We start from the raw sequence: 26,647 nt of genomic DNA on the forward strand, positions 1-26,647 counted from the left end.
ACCAAGAATTGAACTTTATCCCAATCAGTAGTTGATACCCCCTTTTACATGAGAAATAGAATGATTTTCACAAACAGACCATCAGGGGGCGCTGTGTGACTAATTTTGTGCTGAAACCCCTCCCACAAGAGGCTCTGAATACCGCGGTACTCTGGGCAAACTGCCACAATGTAACAATGTTCACAGACAGGAAATGGCTGTTTAAAGCTGTCTGTAACAGCCAGAGCAGCTAGAAACAGCTACATAACTTGCCCACAGTAACAATGTCACCATGTAATACATGTCAGAATGTGAATCTGGGAGAGGAAAGATTTTACAATGAGCAAACACTGACTAAATCATTTATACATAATTATTGTAAAAATGAAGCACTTTTTTTTATTAAATTATTTTCACTGGAGTTCCTCTTTAAAGTGAACCTGAACTCTTGCATAGGACAGAAGGAAAACATATAGAAATGCACCCTGTATGTATTTAGAGAGTTTAGCCTGTCTAATTCCTAATTTCTAATTTGTCTGAGGCCCCGTTCACAATGTTCAGTTGCGTTGCAGAATAATTCTGCATGTCAACTCACTGCCCCTACAGTTCTGTGGGCCTGTTCACAGTAACAGATTGCGTTATTCTAACTGGCTGCATGCAGGCTTTGTATTAAAGTCTATGGCCAGTCTCTATTGCAGTTCACAGTCATTATAACACAAGAGTTATGCAACTGACCACTGTGAACCCAGCCTCAGAGTAAAATGCACTATAAATGACTTTTTTCCAATGTATCAGTCACTTACAGTAGGCAGTAGAAATGTGACTGATTGGTAGATTTTGGACTAATCCATCTCCTGACAGGGGATTTTCAAGAATTCTTTATTTTCTAAAACACTCCCTGGATGCCGGTGGCACACTCCAACTTCCAGAATAGTGTGCACAGGACAAGACTGGATTTCCAGCACCACTGCAAAGGTCCTTTCTAAAGGGTGCTTTTGAAAAGGCTAATGAAAATACTGGCAGTTCGCCCATGAGGAGATGCGTTAGTCCAAAATCTGTCAGATCTGTAAATTCTTGGAATGCTTTGATGTCTCTCTGCTAGCAGAACATATAGAAACTGAAAGCAGAGGTCCCCTGTTATTGTCTCACACTGCCCCCTAGTGACAAGTGGCAATAAATACACATTACAGCCGTACTAATTAGTAGCAAAGAAATGCAACAAATAAGAAATAAAAATAAATTGGCCTGGAGCACTTGCAAGCCTCTTAATAAATTGGCTGCTGAAGGGTTAAGGTGGTCATACACTTATCAATGGCCAACTGACGTGCCCAAAAGAGAGATCAAGAACAGAAGAGATCCGGCAAGCCTGGAAGGGATTTAAAAAAAAAAAATCCTTGTTCGCTATCAGGTGACCAAACTTTGCAGTCCCTGATTGGATCATATCAGAAGTTGGTGGGGATTATCAAAAAGGTTGATAAATTAGCAGCAATGTGAATGGATTATAAATTTACACAGACAGGTTCTTGCTTTAGGTGCTGCAAGCAAATTAACCCCTTCAGTACCAGCGGTCTCTGGCTCCTTAAGGAGCAGAGACCGCTGGCACCAAAAACCACCACATACCGATGAATCGCTGGACTAAACCACCGTTCACACCGCCTCTGCAGTCTCTATGTAGGCAGAGCTCTGTGAGCCGGTCAGGAGCTGCTTGCATTGACTCCTGACCCTGTTCATCAATGTAAACCAATGGGGCAGGGGCAGGGGACAATGAAATCGGCTCCTGACTGGCTTATGGAGCTCTGCCGTCATAGCGACAGTAGGGCGAATGAGCTGCGGGGGGCAGAGAGCGACGCGATCGTTGGGAGCCTCCAAACAGGGCGTAGATTTCAATCACTGCCGTACAGAAGCAGTAAAGGGGCACTACAGCGAAAAACTGTAAAATTTAAAATATCTGCAAACATATATAAATAAGAAGTACATTTTATCCAGAGTAAAATGAGCCATAAATTACTTTTCTCCTATGTTGCTGTCACTTACAGTAGGTAGTAGAAATCTGACAGAACCGACAGGTTTTGGACTAGTCCATCTCTTCATAGAGGATTCTCAGGGATGTATTTATTTTCAAAAGCACTTGGTGAATGGCAGTTGTCCTGTTCAACTGCCAAAAAAACTGTGTAGCGAGCAGGGAAGTGGCCAGCATCATTGTTTAAATTTTTTTTAGGAAATATCTTTACAAAGAATAAAAGCCTTGCTGAGAATCCCCTATGAAGAGATGGACTAGCCCAAAACCTGTCGGTAATGTCAGATTTCTACTACCTACTGTAAGTGACAGCAACATAGGAGAAAAGTAATTTATGGCTCATTTTACTCTGGAAAAAAATGTACTTCTTATTTATGTATGTTTGCACATATTTTACATTTTTACAGTTTTTCGCTGTAGTGCCCCTTTAAGGAAGTTCTGATTCCAACTGCCAATCTTATCAACAATCTTCACAATATTCTGATATGATCCAGTCAAGGGCTTGGGACCTGATAGTAGGACATTATTTAGAACTTTTGTTCTCCAGCATTCACAGATACACTTAGCAAAACAACCCCCATGTGTTGTATTATAAAAAACTCAAAAGTGTTAATTCTCAAAACAATCGTGTTTATTAGTGCATCTTGTGATCATCTTTGGAAATGGGTGTTTCACATTCAAAAACACATTGGCTTCAATTCATTAAAGAGGAACTGTTGCGGAAATCTTACAATTTAAAACACATACAAATAAGAAGTACATTTCTCCCAGAGTAAAATGAGCCATAAATTGCTTTTCTCCTATGTTGCAGTCACTTACAGTAGGTAGTAGAAATCTGACATTACCGACAGGTTTTGGACTAGCCCATCTTCTCATAGGGGGGTTCTCAGGGTTTTCTTTATTTTTAAAAGCACTTAGTGAATGGCAGTTGCTCCGTCCAACTGCCAAAATAGTGTGCATGGAGGCTGGCCAGCATCTTTGTATTAATCATTTTTAAAGAGACTCTGTAACAATAAAAACCTCCCCTGGGGGGTACTCACCTCGGGTGGGGGAAGCCTCCGGATCCTAATGAGGCTTCCCACGCCGTCCTCTGTCCCACGGGGGTCTCGCCGCAGCCCTCCGAACAGCCGGCGACTGTGCCGACTGTCAGTTCAATATTTACCTTTGCTGGCTCCAGCGGGGGCGCTGTGGCGACTTTCGGCACGGAAATAGACGGAAATACCCGATCTCCGTCGGGTCCGCTCTACTGCGCAGGCGCCGGAAACTTGATTGCGGGGCAAGCGGCGGGGAAGCGCCGAGCGTGAATTAGCTCTAAAATGTTCAGTATTTATCTCCAGCCTGGAGCTGTCAGTAAGATAACAAACAGCTATTCAAAAAGTTATGGAGTTCAGGAAACAGAGCAGAGAAACGCTTATTACTAAATAAACAAATCCGGAAAATAAGAATGTTAATAACAAAAACGTATTTCCCTAATCTCACAACATTGTTATGTAGGAATTCAAAATGGGTTAATAATAAGCTAATGGAATTGAGCTGATAAAAATGTTATGTTTATTTTATATAGCTTGGACTTTGTTAGTATAATACAATAAAAAAAACATTATCTGTATCACATACGTTGATCCATTTTTACCTGCACTGTAATAATTCATAAAATTCAATAAAATTCAGAATGAAATACTGCATTAGGTAAAAATCTTAGTGACTGGTCATGCAGTTTTTCGGTAAATTAAAAAACGATTACCACATGTGTGAAAATCTTAATGGATTTGGGGAAAAAACACCAAAGGTAGTAATTTACTGACCCTTAAAGAGACACTGAAGCGGAAAAAAAATGATATAATGATTTCTATGTGTAGTACAGCTGAGAAACAAAACATTAGGAGCAAAGACATAAGTCTAATATTGTTTCCAGTACAGGAAGAGACGCCAGTTGTTATCTATGCAAAACAGCCATTGAGCTCCACACTTTGGGCTGGTGCACACCAGAGCGGTTCTGGGACATTTTTAAAAACGCTAGCTGTTTGAAAACTGCTTGGGTAATGTATTTCAATGGGCTGGTGCACTCCAGAGCAGTTTGTCTTTTCCACAAACACAAACTCGGGGCTGCAGAATTTTTTAGATTTCTGAAGCGTTTCTGCCTCAATATTAAAGTATAGGAAAGTGGAAAATTGTGTAGCTCTGCACCTATCCATGCAATCTGAAGAACTGTAATAACTGAGTAACTTCCTGTTAGAAGATTGAGGTCTTACAGTTTCTCACCACCTACTTCCTGTGATGTCCAGCTCCTGCCTCCTCATGTAGATATGTTTTCTACTGTAATGCTGGGGTGCTGAAAATTGTAGTCTTACAGCTGTTGTTCTTCCTATATTTGGGTGTCATAGCACACCTGACTGACCCATCCACTTTCTGATTTCTAAGAGGAGAGGACAAAATCTGTGAGATTTGTTGCAGCACTTTGCTTCTATACACTAATTATATCCTTCTGTCATTATGATTTCAATTAGTATTTGAGCCTTAAAGGGACTCCGAGCAGTGCAGAAACTATGGAAAGATGCATACAGTTTCGAAGCTCTCTTTCTCCTCTTTCCAACAATATATAAACCGCCGACCTACACCTTTTAGTTTGCGCCATTATCGCAATCGAAATCGCGTCAAGCGCGATTTCAAAAGCGAAAATAACTAAAACTAAAAAAACAACTAAAAGGCGTAGGGTGGCGGTTTATGTGTCGTTGGAAAGAGGAGAAAGAGAGCTTCAAAATGGTCTGCATCTTTCCATAGTTGTATTACACAGGATGACTTTTCCCCAAAGTCGGCAGCTCCATTCCCAATCGAAATTGTGGCGGCCGCGATTTCGATCGTGAAAATAGCAAAAACTAAAAGCGGCGGGCGGCGGTTTATATATCGTTGGAAAGAGGAGAAAGAGAGCTTCAAAATGGTATGCATCTTTCCATAGTTTCTGCACTGCTCGGAGTCCCTTTAAAAAAAGATCCAGCATAAGTTGGCTGTGTGTTTCTGCTTATGAAATTATAAGTCGTCAGCACTGTTTCACATCTACGTCTGGATGACCATGATGTGAAATGACAGCAAGGAGGCAGTAAAACATTTATGAATTGTATGTAGCGTCACCGAGGCGTCTGCTTTCTGATTCCCTCCATCTGGTTTCCCCCAAGTGACTCTCCTTGTCCTTGTTGTTTTGGTGTCCTCAGCGGAAGTCCAGAGTGAAATAGAACGGATCTTCGAGTTAGCTAGGACTCTGCAGCTCGTAGTTCTAGATGCCGACACCATCAACCACCCAACGCAGCTCAGTAAAACCTCCCTCGCCCCCATCATAGTGTATGTAAAGATTTCTTCTCCAAAGGTAAGCCTGATTTATTGAATAGTTTTGCCATACTCTGTTTTGTACACCTCTCATGAATGTGCATTTAATGAGGTCCAGATAAACTTTTTTTTTTGTCAAATGCAGCATTATGATGGGCATCATTTACAATTTTGATTGGCCAATTGTTAGTCATTTTTACAACTTCCATGTTGAATAAGGGCCAAAAGATTTTAAAGATTATAACAGATTGAAAAGGTAAGCTCTCATACTACATGGAGGTGGAAAAATTGGCCAATCAAAATTGGATGTGTGCATGCACCATTATAGGTGGAAAAGCCTTACCATGCTTTTCCTAACCTAAAACCTGGTACACACTTTCATTTATGATTGGCCAATCACTGACCAATGTTACCACCTCTATGTAGTATGAGGGTCAACAGATATTGAATACTATTAGTGTAGGTAAACCCTCATACTATATGGAGGTGGTGAAAGAGGTCAGTGATTGGCCAATTGTAACTGAAAGTGTGTACCAGGCTTAAGGCTAACGGCCTTTTGAACACAGTATGTGTTTAATAAGCTATCATAGTGCATACAAAAATGGAGAGCTGCTTATAAGTCTTTGGGAGCTGTTCTCCTCTGTTCTGCGACTGCATTCTTCAGAAGGAGAGGCTTCACTCCTCTCTCATTTGCATTGCTGCACCCCCTCCCCTTTCCCATCCTTATTAGTGATGGGAAGTCTGAATTGGTGTGTTGACACTAATCAACAGGGTTGAGCTGACTCCAAAGTTGTATCATTGATGGACACCTTTTAAAGTACAACCTTATAATAATAATATAATAATAATCCGAACATTTGTATAGCGCTTTTCTCCTTTCGGACTCAAAGCGCTCAAGAGCTGCAGCCACTGGGACGCGCTCAGGAGGCTACCCTGCAGTGTTAGGGAGTCTTGCCTTGAACTCCTTACTGAATAGGTACTTGACCTAGCCAGGATTCGAACCCTGGTCTCCCATGTCAAAGGCAGAGCCCTTAACCAGTACACTATCCAACCTTAGCACATCTATGTAGTAGAAGAGTAAACTTAAATAATTTGATTGCATACTTTTGGTAGTCCCTTATTTAACATAGATGTTTGTTATCAATGGGGACCTTTACTTTGTTTTTTACATACATGTTTGTCATCAATGGGAACCTTTACTTTGTTGTTGATGTATGTTTATTTCATATTACACAAGTAAACGTCTGCTGAAGTATTTTAGTTTTTGCCCTGACGTGTACTTTAAGACCCTATTCCCACGGCATGCGTTCCAATCTGTTTGGAATTGAAGAATTACAGTGGCTCAGGTTTTCCCATAGAGAGCCCTGATTGCTGCTCCCACTTATGTGAACAGTAAAGATAATAGTTTTGCTAACCTATTGGTAACGGACACAACAGGACATCAGCAGAGGCTTTGTGGAGACCATGTCTCGGTGGGTAGGAGTTGTTTTTTCAATGCAACCGGTACATACCCAATATTACACGGGTAGTTTTCATGTTCTGATGTGGCCGACCAAGTCCTGTCATTTTGGTTTCTGGCTGTCCAAAGTCAAAAAACATGAGTGTTGCATAGTTTTTTTTCCACATTGGCCACAGTAGCCAGTCACTTTGTGTATTGACCCACCAGATCCCGCAGTAGCCCGACTTTGTGACAGCCAAAACCCAAACTTGGCCACTTCAGGATCTGGCCAGCCAATACACAAATTGGCTCACTGATGCAGTCTATTCCAGAAAAACGTACTCTTTTCGGACTTTGGTTGGCCAGATCCCAAAGTGGCTAAACTTTGGCTTCCATTTATCTTTGTTATGGCCAGAACCAGTCAAGTGGTTCACAAACATATTCAGGGCCAGATTCACTTTATTGATGAAAATTGCATTATTGGTCATGGTCCTCATTTATTGTATAAATTCACTTGTTCTTAAAACGGTTGTAATTCTGTTTTCTTTTTTCTTTTTTATTCCTTTTGCCTAATTTTATATTGTAACCTTTTAAGTGATAATTAAATCTAAAATGTTCTTGTATCTGATTACCAGGTCTTACAGAGGTTAATAAAATCACGAGGAAAATCTCAGGCGAAACATCTAAATGTCCAAATGGTAGCAGCCGATAAACTGGCACAGTGCCCGCCGGTAAGTCTTCAGAGTACTACACGTGTCACAATGCTGCCGTGATTAGTAGAATTTTTAGGGGATGAGTAACAACCGTTTTTTTTTTTTTTATGTGAAGTTATGCTTGAAATGAGATCAAATGACCACACAAAGATCTAGTCTAGTTACTAAACATTTGTCTGTCTTAGGAAATGTTTGATGTTATCCTGGATGAGAACCAGCTTGAAGACGCTTGTGAACATCTAGCGGATTATCTAGAAGCTTACTGGAAGGCCACGCACCCCCCAAGCAGCAATCCACCCAATGCACTTTTGTCCCGCACCCTCACCACGGCAACCCTTCCCGCCACCCCTTCCTCCCCCTCGAATGCACAGGTAAGACGTTCATAAAAATAATTATTCGCATTATTCGTGGAAACAATAGGGATCCTCCCTTTGAACTGTTTTATGATTTATTTATACACTGGCGCCTCCTAGTGTTCTATTATGAATATTGCCCACCTGTGGTGGGAAAATGAGTATGGTGAGTTAAACCCTTAAACCCTTCCACCTTTTTGTACTTTTCTTGGGAGGCTTCGCAGACCTGAGTGAGGACAGGCTTGCTTTCCTCGTCTGCCTTGCAGATGGTTACCACTTAAATAACCAGTGTCTGTGAGGCCTTGTTCACATTGCGTTCGGCTCACGTGTCCGTCCACGGTGGGCTTTTTTTGAGGCGTCTTTTTTTTCCCCGATTCCCAGCTCTGGGGCGGGCGATTCATTTTTTTGTGCTTAGCGGTTTTCTAAGCGTTTTTTTCTGAGCGGTTTTGTTATTCACTTCATGACCCAAGTCAGGAAGTGAACTCTTTTCTGTCCCTGGGCCTTTACTTCTTGGGTCGGCCCAATAGTTTTAACCTCCTTGGCGGTTCAATTTTTTCGCCAAGGAGGCTGCATTACACATTTTTTGTATTTTTTTTTTTTTCTGTTTCATGTAGCTACCCGAGTGGTAGCTACATGAAACACCACTAGAGGGTGCATGTGTCCCTCTAGTCCGATCGCCGCCGGCAACAACAGCAAACAGGAGATCGCGTATAGAACGCGATCTCCTGTTTGGCTTCTGTTGCCATGGCGACGATCGGAATGACGTCAGCCGACGTCCTGACGTCAGGCGCACTGGATCCAGCCCTTTGCGCTGCCCGGGAGTGATTGGTCCGGGCAGCGCAGGGCTCTGGCGGGGGGGCCCCTCTTCTGCCGCTGCGTGCGGCCGATCGCCGCGTGGCGGCGCCGATCAAGCTGTACGCGTGGCTAGCAAACTGCTAGCTGCGTGTACAGCACTTTACCGAATTTAAATCGCCCCACCAGAGGCTGAGATATTCTCCGAGGCGGCTAGGGGTTACCGCTAAGGAGTTTAAACAGAGGTTTAAAATATTTTTCACTTATGTTGCCTCCAATCTAAAAATGTAGTTTAATAAACAAGACACAACCCTAAGTAAACACAGCACATGGATTTTGAATGCCGAATTGACCTATTGAAGAAAAAAGTTCACCCAAATCCCGCTCCCCCACCATCACCACTGCCAAACCCTCCCACCATTATACCTTTTGACTTTGAACCACCCATTACAGGTCCTGTTAGTAGACAACTTTATCTAGAACACAGCAACACCTTCATTTTGATAGGGGCCTCAATTCACTATGGGCAGTTTGGTAAAATAGTGCATTTGGTATTTTACACTTTAATTCACCAAGATTTCCCGCATGTGGTAGAAGTTTGGTAATTTACCAAACAAACATGCTTTAATGCACTAAGCCCTGCTGGGTAAGTCTCACCAGCTGTAGAGCAGGTCAGGAAGGAAGCTATAAGTTTTCCCACAAGTGGTGTGCATGAGTCAGGTTTTTCTGACCAATGCATCCCCGGCATCCCTTTAGATGTGCTGCAGCCACCAGAGGGAGCTCTTCTGTATACCATTATATAGTTATGCACAGCTAAAGGGATACAGAAAAGCCTTTTAAAATGTCTCCCACCCCTGCTCTGCGTTCTGAAGTCCCACCCTCCAAAGTATCAGACCAAATGGGGGTGATGCTTTGGTCAGTTTTAGGGCAGGTGCAGAGACGAGCAACAACATTGATACATGGGATGGAAGGTCTCACTTACCAAGAAAGGTTAGATAAACTGGGTTTATTTAGTCTAGAGAAAAGACGCCTTAGAGGGGATCTAATTAACATGTATAAATACATCAGAGGGCAATATTAAAGCTTGGCGGATGAGCTTTTTGTCCCTAGGCCTTCTCAAAGGACTAGAGGACATGATCTAGGCATGGAGGAAAAACGTTTTAGCCATTTATTTAGGAAAGGGTTCTTTACTGTAAGAGTGATTAAGATGTGGAATGCATTGCCACAGGAAGTAGTTATGGCAAATTCTATACCTGCATTTAAAGGGGCTTAGATGCTTTCCTTGCGTTGAGGGACATCCATGGCTACAATTACTAGGTAATGCCCAATGATGTTGATCCAGGGATTTTATCTGATTGGCATCTGGATTCGGGAAGGAATTTTTTCCCTTTTGGGGCTAATTGGACCATGCCTTGTAAGGGTTTTTTGCCTTCCTCTGGATCAACAGAGATATGTGAGGAAGCAGGCTGGAGTTGTACTTTGTTCTCTGGTTGAACTCGATGGACATATGTCTTTTTTTCAACCCAAATAACTATGTAACTATGAGAAGCAGGGCTGTGTGGCTCTCCCTATTGGCTGTCTGCTACATCTGTCAATGTTACCACGTGGAGATTGTTAGTTACAGGCTGGTCAGAGCTAGAAATGTATACCAACTACTTTTACTTGATTTACGGAATGTTTAATCTTTTTGAATTGCAATTTTTTGACATTTCTTTAGGTATTTACCACACCAGTCAGTATTTTTACTTTTCAGTGCGGTAGTAGGTTTAGTGGATTGGCATTTGGCAAGGTGATCGACAGGCCCGGATTTACCTCACAGGAGCCTATAGGCACAGATGTCCTGGCACCTTAGAGTCTATGAACCTAAAAAACATCCGCTGAACCGCTCCACAAGTGTGCTGGCTGTCCCCTCTCTTTTACTTCCCTTGCCTCTCATAAGTAGCTACAGGTGTCCCCAAGTATTAGGTAACTAGAGGTACCCTCAATATTAAGTAGCTAGCGGTGCCCCCAAGTATTAGGTAACTAGAGCAACCTCAGTATTAAGTAGCTAGAGGTGCCCCTGACTGAAGGGAGATTTCGTTAGTGGAATGCCGAGAGCTGGGTAAGTAACCTCTTATTTACACTCTCATCAGAATACAGCATAGGAATGGAGGGAGGCACTAATGGAGGGAAGTGAGCCGCTTTTCCATCATTAGATGCCTGTAGGCACGTGCCTACAGTGCCTAATGGTAAATCCGGCCCTGGTGATCGGTAAAATCAGCGGTTTTCTGCATTATCAAATGCGGTAATGCTTAGTGAATTGAGGCCAGGGTGTTTTCAGCCATTCAGAGACGCACTTGCTCTTGTCCTGCTGCATTGCGTTTGATCTTCACATCACGGAGTGATGATTGGATATTCTCCTTCAGTCCTTTCTTGCAGAAATATTTATTCATGCTTCCCTCATTTACGGCAAGTAGTTCAGGCCCTGAAGCAGTAAAGCATCTTCACATGATCGCACCAGCATGTCTGACTCTGGGCATGATATTTTTATTGCGGTAAGCTTTGTACTTGATGTAATGCACATAAACAAAAGAGAGGGAGCACCGTTTCCAAAAAAGAGTATGCAGCGTGCCCAAGGTCTCTCCCCAGTGCCTCCTGGGAAGTGCAGTCCAGATAAAACAGAAAGGACCGGCACCGCTGTCTTGTATCAAAGCTCTTTTAATAGCACCAAAGTGGCAGCAGTGACAGACTGCTGTTTCGGTTTACACCTTTATCAAACTGCTCAAAGCCATAAAAATTGTGACAAGACAAACACCTTTAAATACCCCCTTCCTGTATGGGAGGGGCCCCAGAGCGGACCTGAGAGGGAACTTCAATGGTAATATGCAAATATGCTCATGTTTCATGCACACTGAAAAAAAGTGTAATACCTGAATTAGCTTGTACACCACACCCCCAAGCTGGGATGGATGGATGATCACTTCCAAAAAAGGGAAACACTTTCTCCTCCTGTCCCTCCTCCAGCCAGCCACTCACAGCTGTGCAGGCAGTGCTCTGACAACTTCCAGGTCAACCCGGAAGTAGTCAACACATTATGGTCATTGGAGTGATCAGGTTGCAGTATTACCAAAAGTGGCCACAAGATGGCTCACTAAAGGTCGGTGTGACATTAAAGTTGCACCCTGCAGTAAAAAATGAAAAGTTCAAGATTAAGCCACAAGATGTCAGTGTGTGCAAAAATTCTAATGCAGTCAATTCGCATAGACAATGAGTTTAAGTATATTTTAAGTGCGACAAAAACGTCGCATCAAGAATACAAAAAGCAGTGTTGTTCTCCTACCTGGTTCGCTGAGGGTGGACATTAAAAGCAAAATCTGGAAGAAGAGCATAAAATAAACATATGAAAACGTGATTTACTCAGGAGGTTCTGATGTCACTAGATACAAAAACTAAGATCATATTCGCGGTTTAAACCACCCACTCCAAAAGTATTCAGTTTCCTGATCCAAAAGGCCTCCTTTTTAAGTAAGGCCTTGTCCCTATCCGAGCCCCTCCAAGTATCCGGGACCCCATCGATTGCCATTATGCGCAATTGTGACACTGCGTGTTTATGCAAATGAAAATGTTGCGCTACCGCCAAAGTGCAATTCGGGTCGCGTATATTCGATTTATGCGACGAGAAACGCTCCTTAAGTCGCTGAGTGGTTTTGCCTACATAGCCAAAACCACATGGGCATTTAATCATATATACGACGTACCGAGAGTTACAATCGTATCGGCCACGTATTTTAAAGGGGACACCCGTTGAGGGATGGCAGAAAGTGTCCCCCCTGATAACATGTCCACACATGTGGCATGATAAACAAGGGTACATGCCCCTTCTGCCCGTGTCCCCAACAGGGCCCCCACTCCTAGTAATTTTGTCCCGAACTGTTGGTGCCCTTTTAAAGGACATCAACGGGGGATATCGTAGTTCTGGAATCGATGGGAATCCTTCACTCAAAATGTGCCAATGTTTGCGAATTGTACGTGCAATCATGTTACTGCAGGTATTATATGTGGATACGAAAGGTAACCTAAGGCTTCTCCTTCTACCTATTCTATCACGTTTCTCAGTTTGGAACGTATTTTCAGGGTAACCCCGGGCCCTAAACTTACTCCTCATTTCTTCCTGTCTCCTCTCCCTGACCTCAGTATCTGTGACAATGTCCGCCACTCTCTTAAGCTGCCCTAGTGGTATACTATCTCTGGTGCCGTCGGGGTGGAAACTCCTATAGTGCAACAGGGAGTTCCTATCAGTCTCTTTGACAAATAAATCCGTCTCGAAGTGACCATCTTGCAAAATGACTCGAGTGTCCAAAAAGGAGACACTACTGGGGTCACTATGCGTCGTAAACCGAATATAGGGGCAGGCACTGTGCAGTTGCGATACGAACTCATCCAGGCTCGAACGCGGGCCCCTCCACACGCAAAATATGTCGTCTATAAATCTCCACCAGCACAAAGCGTGCTGGCGGAAAAGACGATTATCATAGACAAATGCCTCCTCATGGAGGGCCATGTATAGATTTGCGTAGGAGGGGGCCACGTTCGAGCCCATTGCCGTGCCCCGCCTCTGCACAAAATACCTGCCCCCAAACGTAAAATAGTTGCACTTGAGTACCACCTCCAACAGTCGCACCAGAAATTTCCTCTGCTCGTGTGAATAGTCAGTGCGGGTCATGATGAACCAGTCAATCGCCTCCACACCCCCATCATGCGGGATGGAGGTGTAGAGGCTCTCAACATCTAGTGTAACAAGTAGCACTCCCTCATCGACTTGACCAAGACCTCGTAATTTATCCAAAAACATCCTTGTATCACGAAGATACGATGGTACTTCATGTACAAGAGGCTGGAGCAGGCCATCCAGGAATTTAGCTATTGGTACAAATATTGACCCAATGCCCGAAACAATGGGTCTACCTGGAGGCCTGTCCAGCCTCCTGTGGATTTTAGGAAGGATATAAAGCGTAGGGGTCTTGGGATGTTCTTCCCTGAGGAATTTAAAAAGACCATTATCGATAATGCCTTTTCTCAATGCTTCATTTAATAAATCATCAATTTTTGCCCGAACAATCAACACAGGATCACAATCTATGCTTTCATAAACATCAGAGTCAGATAATTGTCTCAAAACCTCCTCATTGTACATACTGGTATCCATCACCACCACTGCCCCACCCTTATCTGCGGGGCGGATGGTGATGGACACATTATCCCGTAGGGAAGAAATAGCTCTACGTTGTATTGGTGACAAATTACAATTGACCCCAATTTTACCCCTCTGGAAATCATCCTCGACACATCTAAGGTCATTCTGGACTCTAGAAATAAATGAGTCAATAGTGGGGTGACTTGGTGGAATGAAACCACTAGGGTTTCGCAAACCTATTTCCCGCAACCTGAAACAACCCTCAGGGCCATCTCCAGAAGTTGGGAACTGGGGTATGGAGGCAAAAAAATATTTGAGCTTAATGAGACGAAAAAAACGATAAAGTTCTTGATCCACTTCGAAGAAATTCGGTGAGTTAGTTGGACAAAAGTTCAGTCCCAGTTCCAAAACTTGAATCTCGTCAGGTGAAAGACTGTGGGAACTAATGTTCACCACTAATGATGGTGTGCCCTCGGTCTCAGTACTCTCGGGCTCACATTGCGGCCTGGCCTGCCCCTGCCTTGTGGGCTTGCCCTGCGTTGATGTCCATTTTCTCCGCTGGTATCTCCGGCCGCCTCTCCTGCTGCGGCCCCTAGGTGGCCGTTTGGGGATCGATCTCTCGAAGCACCCGCTGAGGCATCCGAGATCGGCTCAGAATCAGAATCTCCTCTTGGTGTGCGAGGTTTCTTACCACGTGGTGGTTTCCCCTTAGGGGTCGGTCTACGAGGACCCGAAAGTCTCTGCCAAGAATACACGAAACCGTTGGTGTAATCAGAAGAGTCGCGAGCAAACTTATTCCTCTTATCTGTTTCCACCGTTTTAGTAAAGTTTTCCATTTTGGTCTTTAGGCCATCCATAAAACCAGTATACTGGTTTTATGGATGGCCTAAAGACCAAAATGGAAAACTTTACTAAAACGGTGGAAACAGATAAGAGGAATAAGTTTGCTCGCGACTCTTCTGATTACACCAACGGTTTCGTGTATTCTTGGCAGAGACTTTCGGGTCCTCGTAGACCGACCCCTAAGGGGAAACCACCACGTGGTAAGAAACCTCGCACACCAAGAGGAGATTCTGATTCTGAGCCGATCTCGGATGCCTCAGCGGGTGCTTCGAGAGATCGATCCCCAAACGGCCACCTAGGGGCCGCAGCAGGAGAGGCGGCCGGAGATACCAGCGGAGAAAATGGACATCAACGCAGGGCAAGCCCACAAGGCAGGGGCAGGCCAGGCCGCAATGTGAGCCCGAGAGTACTGAGACCGAGGGCACACCATCATTAGTGGTGAACATTAGTTCCCACAGTCTTTCACCTGACGAGATTCAAGTTTTGGAACTGGGACTGAACTTTTGTCCAACTAACTCACCGAATTTCTTCGAAGTGGATCAAGAACTTTATCGTTTTTTTCGTCTCATTAAGCTCAAATATTTTTTTGCCTCCATACCCCAGTTCCCAACTTCTGGAGATGGCCCTGAGGGTTGTTTCAGGTTGCGGGAAATAGGTTTGCGAAACCCTAGTGGTTTCATTCCACCAAGTCACCCCACTATTGACTCATTTATTTCTAGAGTCCAGAATGACCTTAGATGTGTCGAGGATGATTTCCAGAGGGGTAAAATTGGGGTCAATTGTAATTTGTCACCAATACAACGTAGAGCTATTTCTTCCCTACGGGATAATGTGTCCATCACCATCCGCCCCGCAGATAAGGGTGGGGCAGTGGTGGTGATGGATACCAGTATGTACAATGAGGAGGTTTTGAGACAATTATCTGACTCTGATGTTTATGAAAGCATAGATTGTGATCCTGTGTTGATTGTTCGGGCAAAAATTGATGATTTATTAAATGAAGCATTGAGAAAAGGCATTATCGATAATGGTCTTTTTAAATTCCTCAGGGAAGAACATCCCAAGACCCCTACGCTTTATATCCTTCCTAAAATCCACAGGAGGCTGGACAGGCCTCCAGGTAGACCCATTGTTTCGGGCATTGGGTCAATATTTGTACCAATAGCTAAATTCCTGGATGGCCTGCTCCAGCCTCTTGTACATGAAGTACCATCGTATCTTCGTGATACAAGGATGTTTTTGGATAAATTACGAGGTCTTGGTCAAGTCGATGAGGGAGTGCTACTTGTTACACTAGATGTTGAGAGCCTCTACACCTCCATCCCGCATGATGGGGGTGTGGAGGCGATTGACTGGTTCATCATGACCCGCACTGACTATTCACACGAGCAGAGGAAATTTCTGGTGCGACTGTTGGAGGTGGTACTCAAGTGCAACTATTTTACGTTTGGGGGCAGGTATTTTGTGCAGAGGCGGGGCACGGCAATGGGCTCGAACGTGGCCCCCTCCTACGCAAATCTATACATGGCCCTCCATGAGGAGGCATTTGTCTATGATAATCGTCTTTTCCGCCAGCACGCTTTGTGCTGGTGGAGATTTATAGACGACATATTTTGCGTGTGGAGGGGCCCGCGTTCGAGCCTGGATGAGTTCGTATCGCAACTGCACAGTGCCTGCCCCTATATTCGGTTTACGACGCATAGTGACCCCAGTAGTGTCTCCTTTTTGGACACTCGAGTCATTTTGCAAGATGGTCACTTCGAGACGGATTTATTTGTCAAAGAGACTGATAGGAACTCCCTGTTGCACTATAGGAGTTTCCACCCCGACGGCACCAGAGATAGTATACCACTAGGGCAGCTTAAGAGAGTGGCGGACATTGTCACAGATACTGAGGTCAGGGAGAGGAGACAGGAAGAAATGAGGAGTAAGTTTAGGGCCCGGGGTTACCCTGAAAATACGTTCCAAACTGAGAAACGTGATAGAATAGGTAGAAGGAGAAGCCTTAGGTTACCTTTCGTATCCACATATAATACCTGCAGTAACATGATTGCACGTACAATTCGCAAACATTGGCACATTTTGAGTGAAGGATTCCCATCGATTCCAGAACTACGATATCCCCCGTTGATGTCCTTTAAAAGGGCACCAACAGTTCGGGACAAAATTACTAGGAGTGGGGGCCCTGTTGGGGACACGGGCAGAAGGGGCATGTACCCTTGTTTATCATGCCACATGTGTGGACATGTTATCAGGGGGGACACTTTCTGCCATCCCTCAACGGGTGTCCCCTTTAAAATACGTGGCCGATACGATTGTAACTCTCGGTACGTCGTATATATGATTAAATGCCCATGTGGTTTTGGCTATGTAGGCAAAACCACTCAGCGACTTAAGGAGCGTTTCTCGTCGCATAAATCGAATATACGCGACCCGAATTGCACTTTGGCGGTAGCGCAACATTTTCATTTGCATAAACACGCAGTGTCACAATTGCGCATAATGGCAATCGATGGGGTCCCGGATACTTGGAGGGGCTCGGATAGGGACAAGGCCTTACTTAAAAAGGAGGCCTTTTGGATCAGGAAACTGAATACTTTTGGAGTGGGTGGTTTAAACCGCGAATATGATCTTAGTTTTTGTATCTAGTGACATCAGAACCTCCTGAGTAAATCACGTTTTCATATGTTTATTTTATGCTCTTCTTCCAGATTTTGCTTTTAATGTCCACCCTCAGCGAACCAGGTAGGAGAACAACACTGCTTTTTGTATTCTTGATGCGACGTTTTTGTCGCACTTAAAATATACTTAAACTCATTGTCTATGCGAATTGACTGCATTAGAATTTTTGCACACACTGACATCTTGTGGCTTAATCTTGAACTTTTCATTTTTTACTGCAGGGTGCAACTTTAATGTCACACCGACCTTTAGTGAGCCATCTTGTGGCCACTTTTGGTAATACTGCAACCTGATCACTCCAATGACCATAATGTGTTGACTACTTCCGGGTTGACCTGGAAGTTGTCAGAGCACTGCCTGCACAGCTGTGAGTGGCTGGCTGGAGGAGGGACAGGAGGAGAAAGTGTTTCCCTTTTTTGGAAGTGATCATCCATCCATCCCAGCTTGGGGGTGTGGTGTACAAGCTAATTCAGGTATTACACTTTTTTTCAGTGTGCATGAAACATGAGCATATTTGCATATTACCATTGAAGTTCCCTCTCAGGTCCGCTCTGGGGCCCCTCCCATACAGGAAGGGGGTATTTAAAGGTGTTTGTCTTGTCACAATTTTTATGGCTTTGAGCAGTTTGATAAAGGTGTAAACCGAAACAGCAGTCTGTCACTGCTGCCACTTTGGTGCTATTAAAAGAGCTTTGATACAAGACAGCGGTGCCGGTCCTTTCTGTTTTATACTTGATGTAATGGGCATGTGCCTTCCAGAAAGGTCCACTTTTGGCTCGCCTGTCCTTGTCAGGCGGGCCCCGACTTTTTACTCTTGCTCCCTCTCTCGTGTAAAACAGGTGTTGTTATTACCACACGGATTATAGGTGAGGGGAGTCATGGGAGCACTATTATGGGGGAGGGTCAGGATAGCTACACTTAATATATGACCCCTCTGGCTGTGGCGATGGCCACCAGAGGAACGGTGTGTGAGTGTAGGGGAGGCCCCATCAGAATCCTGCTGGGGAGGGCATGATTTGTAGTTAAACACATTTGATAAGTGTCTTTTAAAGTGTAACCGTCGAGTATAAAATAAAAAATCAATTCTTTAGTATTATCTGGTAAACAAGTAATAAGGATGCTAACCAGGCAATCCAAAAGTGAAAATCTCTATTACTTTTCTTGTTTATAAATGATCATTCCCCTGTTTACCTGACTCATATTTGGTACATTGCTGCAAAAAGGAAGTTGCAGGGCATGCTGGGTTGTCATTTTTTGCTTCTTTATTTCCCCTCAGAATAAACTAATGTACAGAAGCAAAAAAGGACAACCCAGCATGCCCTGCAACTTCCTTTGTGTGGCAACGTACCAAATATGAGTCAGGTAAACTGGGGAATGATCATTTATCAGCAAGAAAAGTAATAGTGATTTTAACTTTTTGGATTGCCTGATTAGTATCCTTATTACTTGTTTACCAGATAAAAATAAAGTATTGATTTTTGATTTTATGCCCAACAGTTACACTTTAAATAGTGTAATCCCAAATGATGATATTGATAGAGCTGAGAAACGCTTGCAATTCCATCTTAGACGCATTTTCTACACACTCTGGGAGTAATATGATGGCTTCACCTTTGCGGATTTAACACTGTTCCGTGTTGGAGGTGATAGCTGGATTCCTTGATTTTTAGTGTATACTAAAAAACACTAGTGGATGCGCCCTTGATTATATGATACTACTAGATGTTCCATTTATGAGAAGTGTAATTTTTAGGCTAATGTTTGTGACCAAAAGTTCTACAGGAACTTGTATTAACCCGAGGAAGCGGGTCAAGACCTGTGAAATGCGTAGTCTATCGTGCATGAATAAACATTACTTTTTCCATTAAGTAACGCTCCTCATATTTAGTAGTATCATATCATTAAGGGCGCCTCCGCCAGTGTTAGTATAGTCCAGTGTTTTTAGTCAGGAGGACCTTTAGCCCTCACAACTAATCCAGGAGATGACCAACCAGCATCTGCACCAACAGACCTGGGATGCCAAGCTGAGCCGGTTATATTCACACAGGTTCAGACAGTGGTTGCAAGTCTTGCAACCTACCCTTATGATTTTAATACTTGTGTGCTTACATCCCTTTGTCTAACGATACTGCACCATTGGGCTCCTGGGCTTTCTCATTCACAGATACTTGGAGGTTACTGGAAAACCATCAAGGATTGTAACTTTTTGATTTTTAGTGGCTGTTTTATAACCTTTGCCCACCTGATACTTTTTGAGTTATTTTCTTATTCAGGTCTCCTGGAAGCTGATTGAGGCACAGTGTGCCACTTGTTGAGAATTATGTCTTGCAGCAATCAAGCAGGGGATAAATAAAAGCCTGGTACACGCATACAATTGGCCAATTTCACCACTTCCATGTAGTATGAGGGCCAGCATATTTTGAACACTATAAACAAATTGATTAAAGAGGAACTTCAGCCTAAACAAACATACTGTCATTAAGGTACATTTGTTATGTTAATTAAAATAGATAGGTAATATAATCTCTTACCCACAGTGTTTTAAAAGAACAGGCAAATGTTTGAGTTCATGAGGGCAGCCATCTTTTTGGTTGAAAGGAGGTGACAGGGAGCATGAGACACAGTTCCAACTGTCATGTGTGCTGATCACCCCTCCCAGTTGCTAGGCAACGTGAATAACAACATAGGAAATCCCATCATGCTTTGCACAGCATCAGGAAAAAAAGCCCAGGCAGTTTTCTTTGATGGGGCGGAGCTTAGCTAGAAATGCAGCTAAAAATGATGCTTTGGTAAGAAAAACAAAAACCTTTTCAGTTCTGCTGAGTAGATTTTTAGTCCGGAGGTTAACGTAAGCTTCCATACTCGATGGTGGGGATAGGTCAATGATTGGATGTGTGGATCAGGCTTAATTCTACATATGATTCTGGATCATTGGCTGCTTGTGTGATTGATGGCCCGTACACACCTTAGATTCGACTCGGCCAAGGTGACTGCTAAACAATGCCTCAGGCGAGAAGCAATTGCATGTGTGTACGAAGGCCCCAATACAACCGCATTCCAAGTTATGTAGAAAGAGAATTCCGCATAATGTCGGTAGAGTCGAAATGCCTTTATTTAATCAACACATGACAAGCTAAAATCCAACACCACATGCTGACATGTTTCGGACGTTACATGCCCTTAATCATAGCATGCGCATTCCAAGTTATCTTGCCGAAATGCAGCCTGACTCCATTGTTTTATTTGGTGTGCTGCACATTGTCTGTCCTCTGCTCTTCATAGTGACAATAAGAGTGACATAGTGACAATAAGAGTGTTGTACCGTGTTAGCCATCAGTACAGGCAAGATTTTTTGAATCCGAATAAAAACCATTTATTGGCTTAGAGATAAATTAAAAGTAAGCTTACAGCTGATAAGCCTTCTCCAGACTTAGTTCCTGTATATTAACACGATGTGAAAACACACAGTTTTTTATATACTGGACATTCGGAGAAGAAACCTTTTTTTGTGGTGTGTGATGTTTTAGTGGTCTTATCTATTTGTCAGAAATTAGCTAGCATCCCTGTGAGACCCTCCTGAAGTTGTAACTAAGGTATCTAATGACATTTATTTATGTTTGTAAAAGGTTTCTCCTCTGATGGTCCAATGTATATAAGCTGTGTGTTTTAATATCTTGTTAATATACAAGAACTAAGTCTGAAGAAGGTTATTAGCCAAATGCTTACTTTTCATTTACCTCTAAGTTAGCCAATAAATGGTGTTATCATGATTCATCACTTCTTGCTCATAAAAGGTAAGGAAACCGAATAACAGATGAGCAACAACTAGTACTGCTGCATGCTAATGAAGTATACAAATTTCAGTTATTGCCTTTTGGTCTACTTTACGCCTCTTCCCCGGACTTGATGAGTAATGTAGAGGACTGTGTTAAAAGATTAGAACATAAGATGTTGTCCTATTTTTTATTAACAGGGCTCCCAAGCAGAGCAGAAGAATGAGCATCCTGCTCCTGAGCGGACAGCTTCTGTAGAAGAAGAGACGCCACCCACTGAAGCACCCACAAGAAAGTCTCAGCATCGATCTTCCTCCTCTGCCCAGCACCACAACCACCGGAGTGGATTAAGCAGAGGACTTTCCCGCCAGGAGACCTTCGACAACGAGACCCAAGACAACAGAGACTCCGTTTACTTAGAGCCAAAGGATAATTACTCTTCCGAGCATGGTGATCCTCAGGAACCCCACCGGGATCACAACCACAGAGACCAACCTCACTTGGTTAGTGAACATAAACAAAAAGAACCTCGGCATCGGACAAATGAGGACAGAGATCAGGACCACAATGAATGCAACAAACCCCGCAGCCGTCACAAATCCAGAGAACGATATTGTGAAAAGGACGGAGAGATTTCTAGGAAACGTAACGATAACGAGTGGAATCGGGAGGTTTACATCCGACAGTAACTTTTTGACAACCTTTATATGTGATTTTTTTTTCTATTATTATTTGGATCCAAAGGGCATAGAATCCCCAAGTACTTCTCCTGTTTTTTTTACTGTTTTTGGTTTCTTTTTGACCACTGTTACTGTTAAACCAATGGGATAAATTACTTTTTTTTCTCTCTTTTTTATAGTGTTTTAATTTGCCATGGCCCACCTGCAGACCTTTTACCAAACCATGTGTTTAGCTGTTTCTGTGACAACCATTTGAATGCTGTGTTGCCATCAAGATATTGTTGCTGTTTTAAAGCAAGTGATAATGTTTTTTGTAGCCTCCTATAAATATATATATATATATAAAATATATTTTTTATTTTAGACGGGACCGATTCCGGGCATCATAAATGTTTGTTTCACTTTTTCCTTCCATATGTGTTCCGCTTTTGCACTGTTAGAATGATATATTGACAATGTTTCTTCTTTTTTTTTTGTTCTGATGGCAAACGTGATATCATACTTTTGAAGAGACTACTAAAACATTGCATTTATTTTTGTATTTTGAAATGCACCCACCTACTTTGAATGTTGATTTCGAAGCCACTATTTATCTTTTTTTCCCATCCTTCTTGTTTAATAATTATTTTATTTTTTTTGCCTCCCGCTGTCTACGTTTAAAAAGAGAGTTAAATATTGCCTTATTCTCACAACATTTCAAAAAGAGTTTTCTATGTAGTGCTTATCTCTGTTGTACACTATGGTTGTGTTTTTGCTGTTTTCTTTGGCCTGCATGGTTAATGTTCTTGACTGTACACTGTTGAACGTTTCCACACTACGGTTTAATAGTCAGTGACTGGAATTAGCGAGGAGAAGCAACGGGTAGGCCTATTCGATGTGTACAACGATCAGGTTTTAGAGCAAAGGTCCCCAACCTTGGTCAGCTTACGAGTCACATTCAGACTAATAATTTGCACTATTGGTGCGACTTGAGCTTTATACACACCTCCAGTGCTTGGCAGTCAAAATGATCGTTCATCACAGTTGTGCAGGCTCTACTGTGCCCATTACACCACAAGTATCAAGCGGTCATCCAGTGTTCTCCACAGGCTCTTTTAGCCGTGTGCTCCACCCGGCTAGTTTTGGTGAGCACCCTGCTGTCATTGGCTCACTTCCTCCTCTGCTGTAAGCAGAATTGTGCAGAGCAGTGCCGGCCCTGTATCTCTCATCTCGCCCCACCCGGCTACTTTTTCATGCCACCCAGCTAGTTTTTCATGCCACCCGGCTGGAAAAAAATTCTGGGGAGAATGCTGTCATCCACCTTAAAAATGTCCAATATATAGCTATTTCCTTATGTAGAGAGGAGCCACATGCTTCTCCTCTTCATAAGAATATACATGCCGCTCATCTGAGCTAAGCATACATGGCTGTCGCAGTCTGCTGGCAGACTGTTTGCTGAAATGATCATGATAAACTACAACCACAGCAAACTTCTCTATTTTGGTGGGAGAGTAACCTCCTCTTGGTTTGGGCCTGCTGTAGAATCTTGATGACCATGGAAGTGAGATCTTCCCACACCTCCGTCACAGGAAGCAGAACTCAACTGGGCTTTCTCTGCTGAGCAAGCAGTATAGTTCTTTAGATAAGGCTGCCAGGAACTTAAATACTGTAACATACACTTTCTACAGGGTGCTTGATAGAAAAATGTACATGCTATGGCCATATGTGAAGAAGCTGAGCCTTGAGCTTCAAGCACACCTACATTGAAAAAAACCACGATGTATCCATACCTGGGGCTGCTTCTAGCCCCATCTTCCCCTCATACTCTTTGACTGGGCTCAGATTATGGGGGCTGGAAGAAACTCCTGGTATGGTTAAATCATGTTGTTTTTTCCCAGTTCAGGTGTCCTTTTAGTTGTGCTTGGAATGAAGAGGTGTCCTTTTTGCCGCTGTTATGCGAGGCGACAAAGTGAGGGAGAAGAATCTGGAGGGAGTATTTGAAATCTTGTCTGAAATAATTCTTTACGTAACAAAACATTGACACTAAATTTGAAGTTCCAGGTTTGGAAAAAGTCATATCTAGAAAGTATGTAAAACCATAGTAAAAGTACCCCTTACATCATAGGTACTGAATTAAAAAAGAAAAAAAAGCAGGTTTTTAAAGGGATACTGTAGGGGGGTCAGGGGAAAATGAGTTGAACTTACCCGGGGCTTCTAACGGTCCCCCGCAGACATCCTGTGTTGGCGCAGCCACTCACCGATGCTCCGGCCCCGCCTCCGGTTCACTTCTGGAATTTCAGACTTTAAAGTCTAAAAACCACTGCACCTGCCTTGCCGTGTCCTCGATCCCGCTGATATCATCAAGAGCGCACAGCGCAGGCCCAGTAGCGTCTGTGTCTGCGCAGTACACTCCTGGTGACGTCAGCGGGAGCGAGGACACGGGCGTGCAGGCGCAGTGGTTTTCTGACTTTAAAGTCAGAAATTCCAGAAGTGAACTGGAGGCGGGGCCGGAGCATCGGTGAGTGGCTGCGCCAACACAGGATGTCTGCGGGGGACCATTAGAAGCCCTGGGTAAGTTCAGCTCATTTTCCCCCTGACCCCCCTACAGCATCCCTTTAAGGTAAAAGTATGCTACAAAATTTAAAACAGCCTTTATTACAATAGTAAATTAACTAACCAAAAGGACAGTTAATCATATAAAACATACACGCATCACGGTGAGCTTATACAATGAGGGACCTAACTTATGTTTCCTGGCCTTAGACCGATGTTTTTGTCAGGGGGGAGAAGTTGTAGTGAGATCCATGTTGATATGTACCGTATCTAAAAATTATATCCAGATATTCAACCCAGCATCACCTGCAGTACATCCAAGATAGCTTACAGTGAAATGTTTCCAACTTTTTTAAATAAACATTGTAGTATAGTCCAGAACAACAGGCCCCTCTGTCTGATGGTGCATCCAGACGGGGAGAAACCTAGGTTGGCCATGTTAAGGTATACAGTATAGCTTCAGTAAATATACACGGGGTATTCTGGCTCAGAGTTTCTGAAGGAAGTACTGTTCTTGTCTCTATGGCAACCAAGCATCTCTTATTCAAGTGCACTATGGGAGAAGACTAGGCAGAGCAGATTGGTTGCTACAGGCAAGATCAGGCCTTGTTGCATACATAATTGATCCTGTTGTCCTTATTCTTAGTTAATCTTTCATACATTTGCTTTAAACCAGAATAATCATAGAGATAATTCAGGAAGGAGCAAACTGTGGTTCCCATAGTCACCAGTTTTCTTCCGATTGTAATCAGATCTTTCCTAAGTGAGGGTAACTCTGGTTCCCATGAGCTCCTGATCTGCGCATTTTTCCCCTTGAACTGTTTATTTAATAAGCTTGCTGACAGAATGATTAGCAGCAACGTCTTCTGTGAACTTATATCACTGATTACATGTTGAATATTCATGAGAAGTGAGTATTTTTTGCTATGAAAAGAAGCCTGTGACTTAAAACGTATCTGTGTTCTCCAGAAACGTTAACCAGAGTGTGATAACTCTGGAGAACGACATATTTATACCTGCCAGAGACAGGCCAGGCAGTTTCTTGGCTGACCATCCAGATGTGGCTGCCAATATTCCAGGGATGCCGAACTCCAGCCCTGGAAGGGCCCTATCCATGCCAGTGTTTAGGATGGACAGAGAAATAGCAAATGTCTTCTACTTGATGGAGAACAAAAGTTTGCTTTCTTAAAACAGAAAATATTTGCGATAATTCAGGTTGGAGTGAGCTCCGAGATGTCTCCCAGTTCTGGTGAACCAAATCTCATTGCAGTGTGTAAGGGGCTACAATTGCCCCTTACATACTCCAATGAGTTCTGGGTCACCATGAGGTTGCTGGTTAGTCTGTACTACTTGAATAAAATTGAGCTGTGCCAAAAATGTGTGATGACCTCAGCCCTTGAGGACTGGAGTTGGGTGTGCCTGTTAGACTATCCTCTCCTCCAACAGTACCCTCTACTGGAGGAATAGAGAGGTGATCGAGAAAATCCTTTCATTGTTGGCCAGTGCTTTCATAGAGACCTGACGTTCACAGTTCTTGGTTGACAAAGATCCAAACATTGGTCAGCCATCCTGTGAGGCAGCAGCACTGCTGATAGCCAGTAGATGGGTTTTTAATCTGCTTAGAATTAGACCAAATTATAGTGTTCTTAGGTACTTGAAGACCACTCAGCATACAGTTTAAAGCGGATCTGAACTTTTGCACAGGGTACAAGGAAAACAGAGGGAAATGTACTTTGTGTGTTTTTAGAGAGAAGATCCTGTCTAATTCCCCCACCTCTTCAAGTAACCACAAGTGTAATTTGATCTCTCAGCTGTGTCCGCACAGAAATTCGTTAGTCCTCTGCAAACACAGCTAATATGTAAACACAGGATGTTAACCCTTTTTCTGCTTCCATGAAAGCAGAAAGTAAACACACTGCAGATGTATTACAGAAGTTCTTTAACCTATTTTGGTTCCTGGACGTAGTTTCTACGTCCAGGAACCATGCGCGCTCCCGCGGCCGATCGTGCGCGTGCACGCGCACTCCCGGCCGCGGATTCGGTAGCCAAGGAATCAATGTATCGGGCTATGGAGCCCGATCACTGATTCCTCTCCCCCGCTGAAAAAGCGACAGCTTCTCTCGGAAGCTGCGCCTTTTCTGGCCGTTCCCTTCCCGATGTGTCACTCTAAGCGCGTGCTACGCTTAGAGTGACGTCATGTAAACAAACTCATGGCCGCCATCTTGTGGTCAAAAAGTAATACTACACCTGAAAAAATAAAAAAAAAAGAATTAACACACATTTACATTATAAATCTATTGTTTACCTCCCACCCTCCCAAAAGTACCCAAATAAAATGTTTACTATAAAAA

General features: G+C 43.3%; 1 protein-coding gene across 6 annotated transcripts in view; it reads left to right on the forward strand.

The window, feature by feature from the left end:
• Window positions 1-23,905, forward strand: part of CACNB2 (calcium voltage-gated channel auxiliary subunit beta 2) — a 352,606-nt gene extending 328,701 nt beyond the window's left edge. For all 6 annotated transcript variants that reach the window (XM_068235575.1, XM_068235577.1, XM_068235578.1 and 3 more), the window contains 4 exons: window positions 5,206-5,357; window positions 7,391-7,486; window positions 7,654-7,839; window positions 21,285-23,905. In XM_068235575.1, the coding sequence (XP_068091676.1) occupies window positions 5,206-5,357; window positions 7,391-7,486; window positions 7,654-7,839; window positions 21,285-21,773 (923 nt within the window). In that variant the 3' untranslated portion in view covers window positions 21,774-23,905. The remainder of the gene's footprint in view (window positions 1-5,205; window positions 5,358-7,390; window positions 7,487-7,653; window positions 7,840-21,284) is intronic.
• Window positions 23,906-26,647: the final 2,742 nt, after the last annotated feature.

The sequence above is a fragment of the Hyperolius riggenbachi genome, chromosome 5 (genome assembly GCF_040937935.1).
Source record: "Hyperolius riggenbachi isolate aHypRig1 chromosome 5, aHypRig1.pri, whole genome shotgun sequence".
NCBI classification, from domain to species: domain Eukaryota; kingdom Metazoa; phylum Chordata; class Amphibia; order Anura; family Hyperoliidae; genus Hyperolius; species Hyperolius riggenbachi.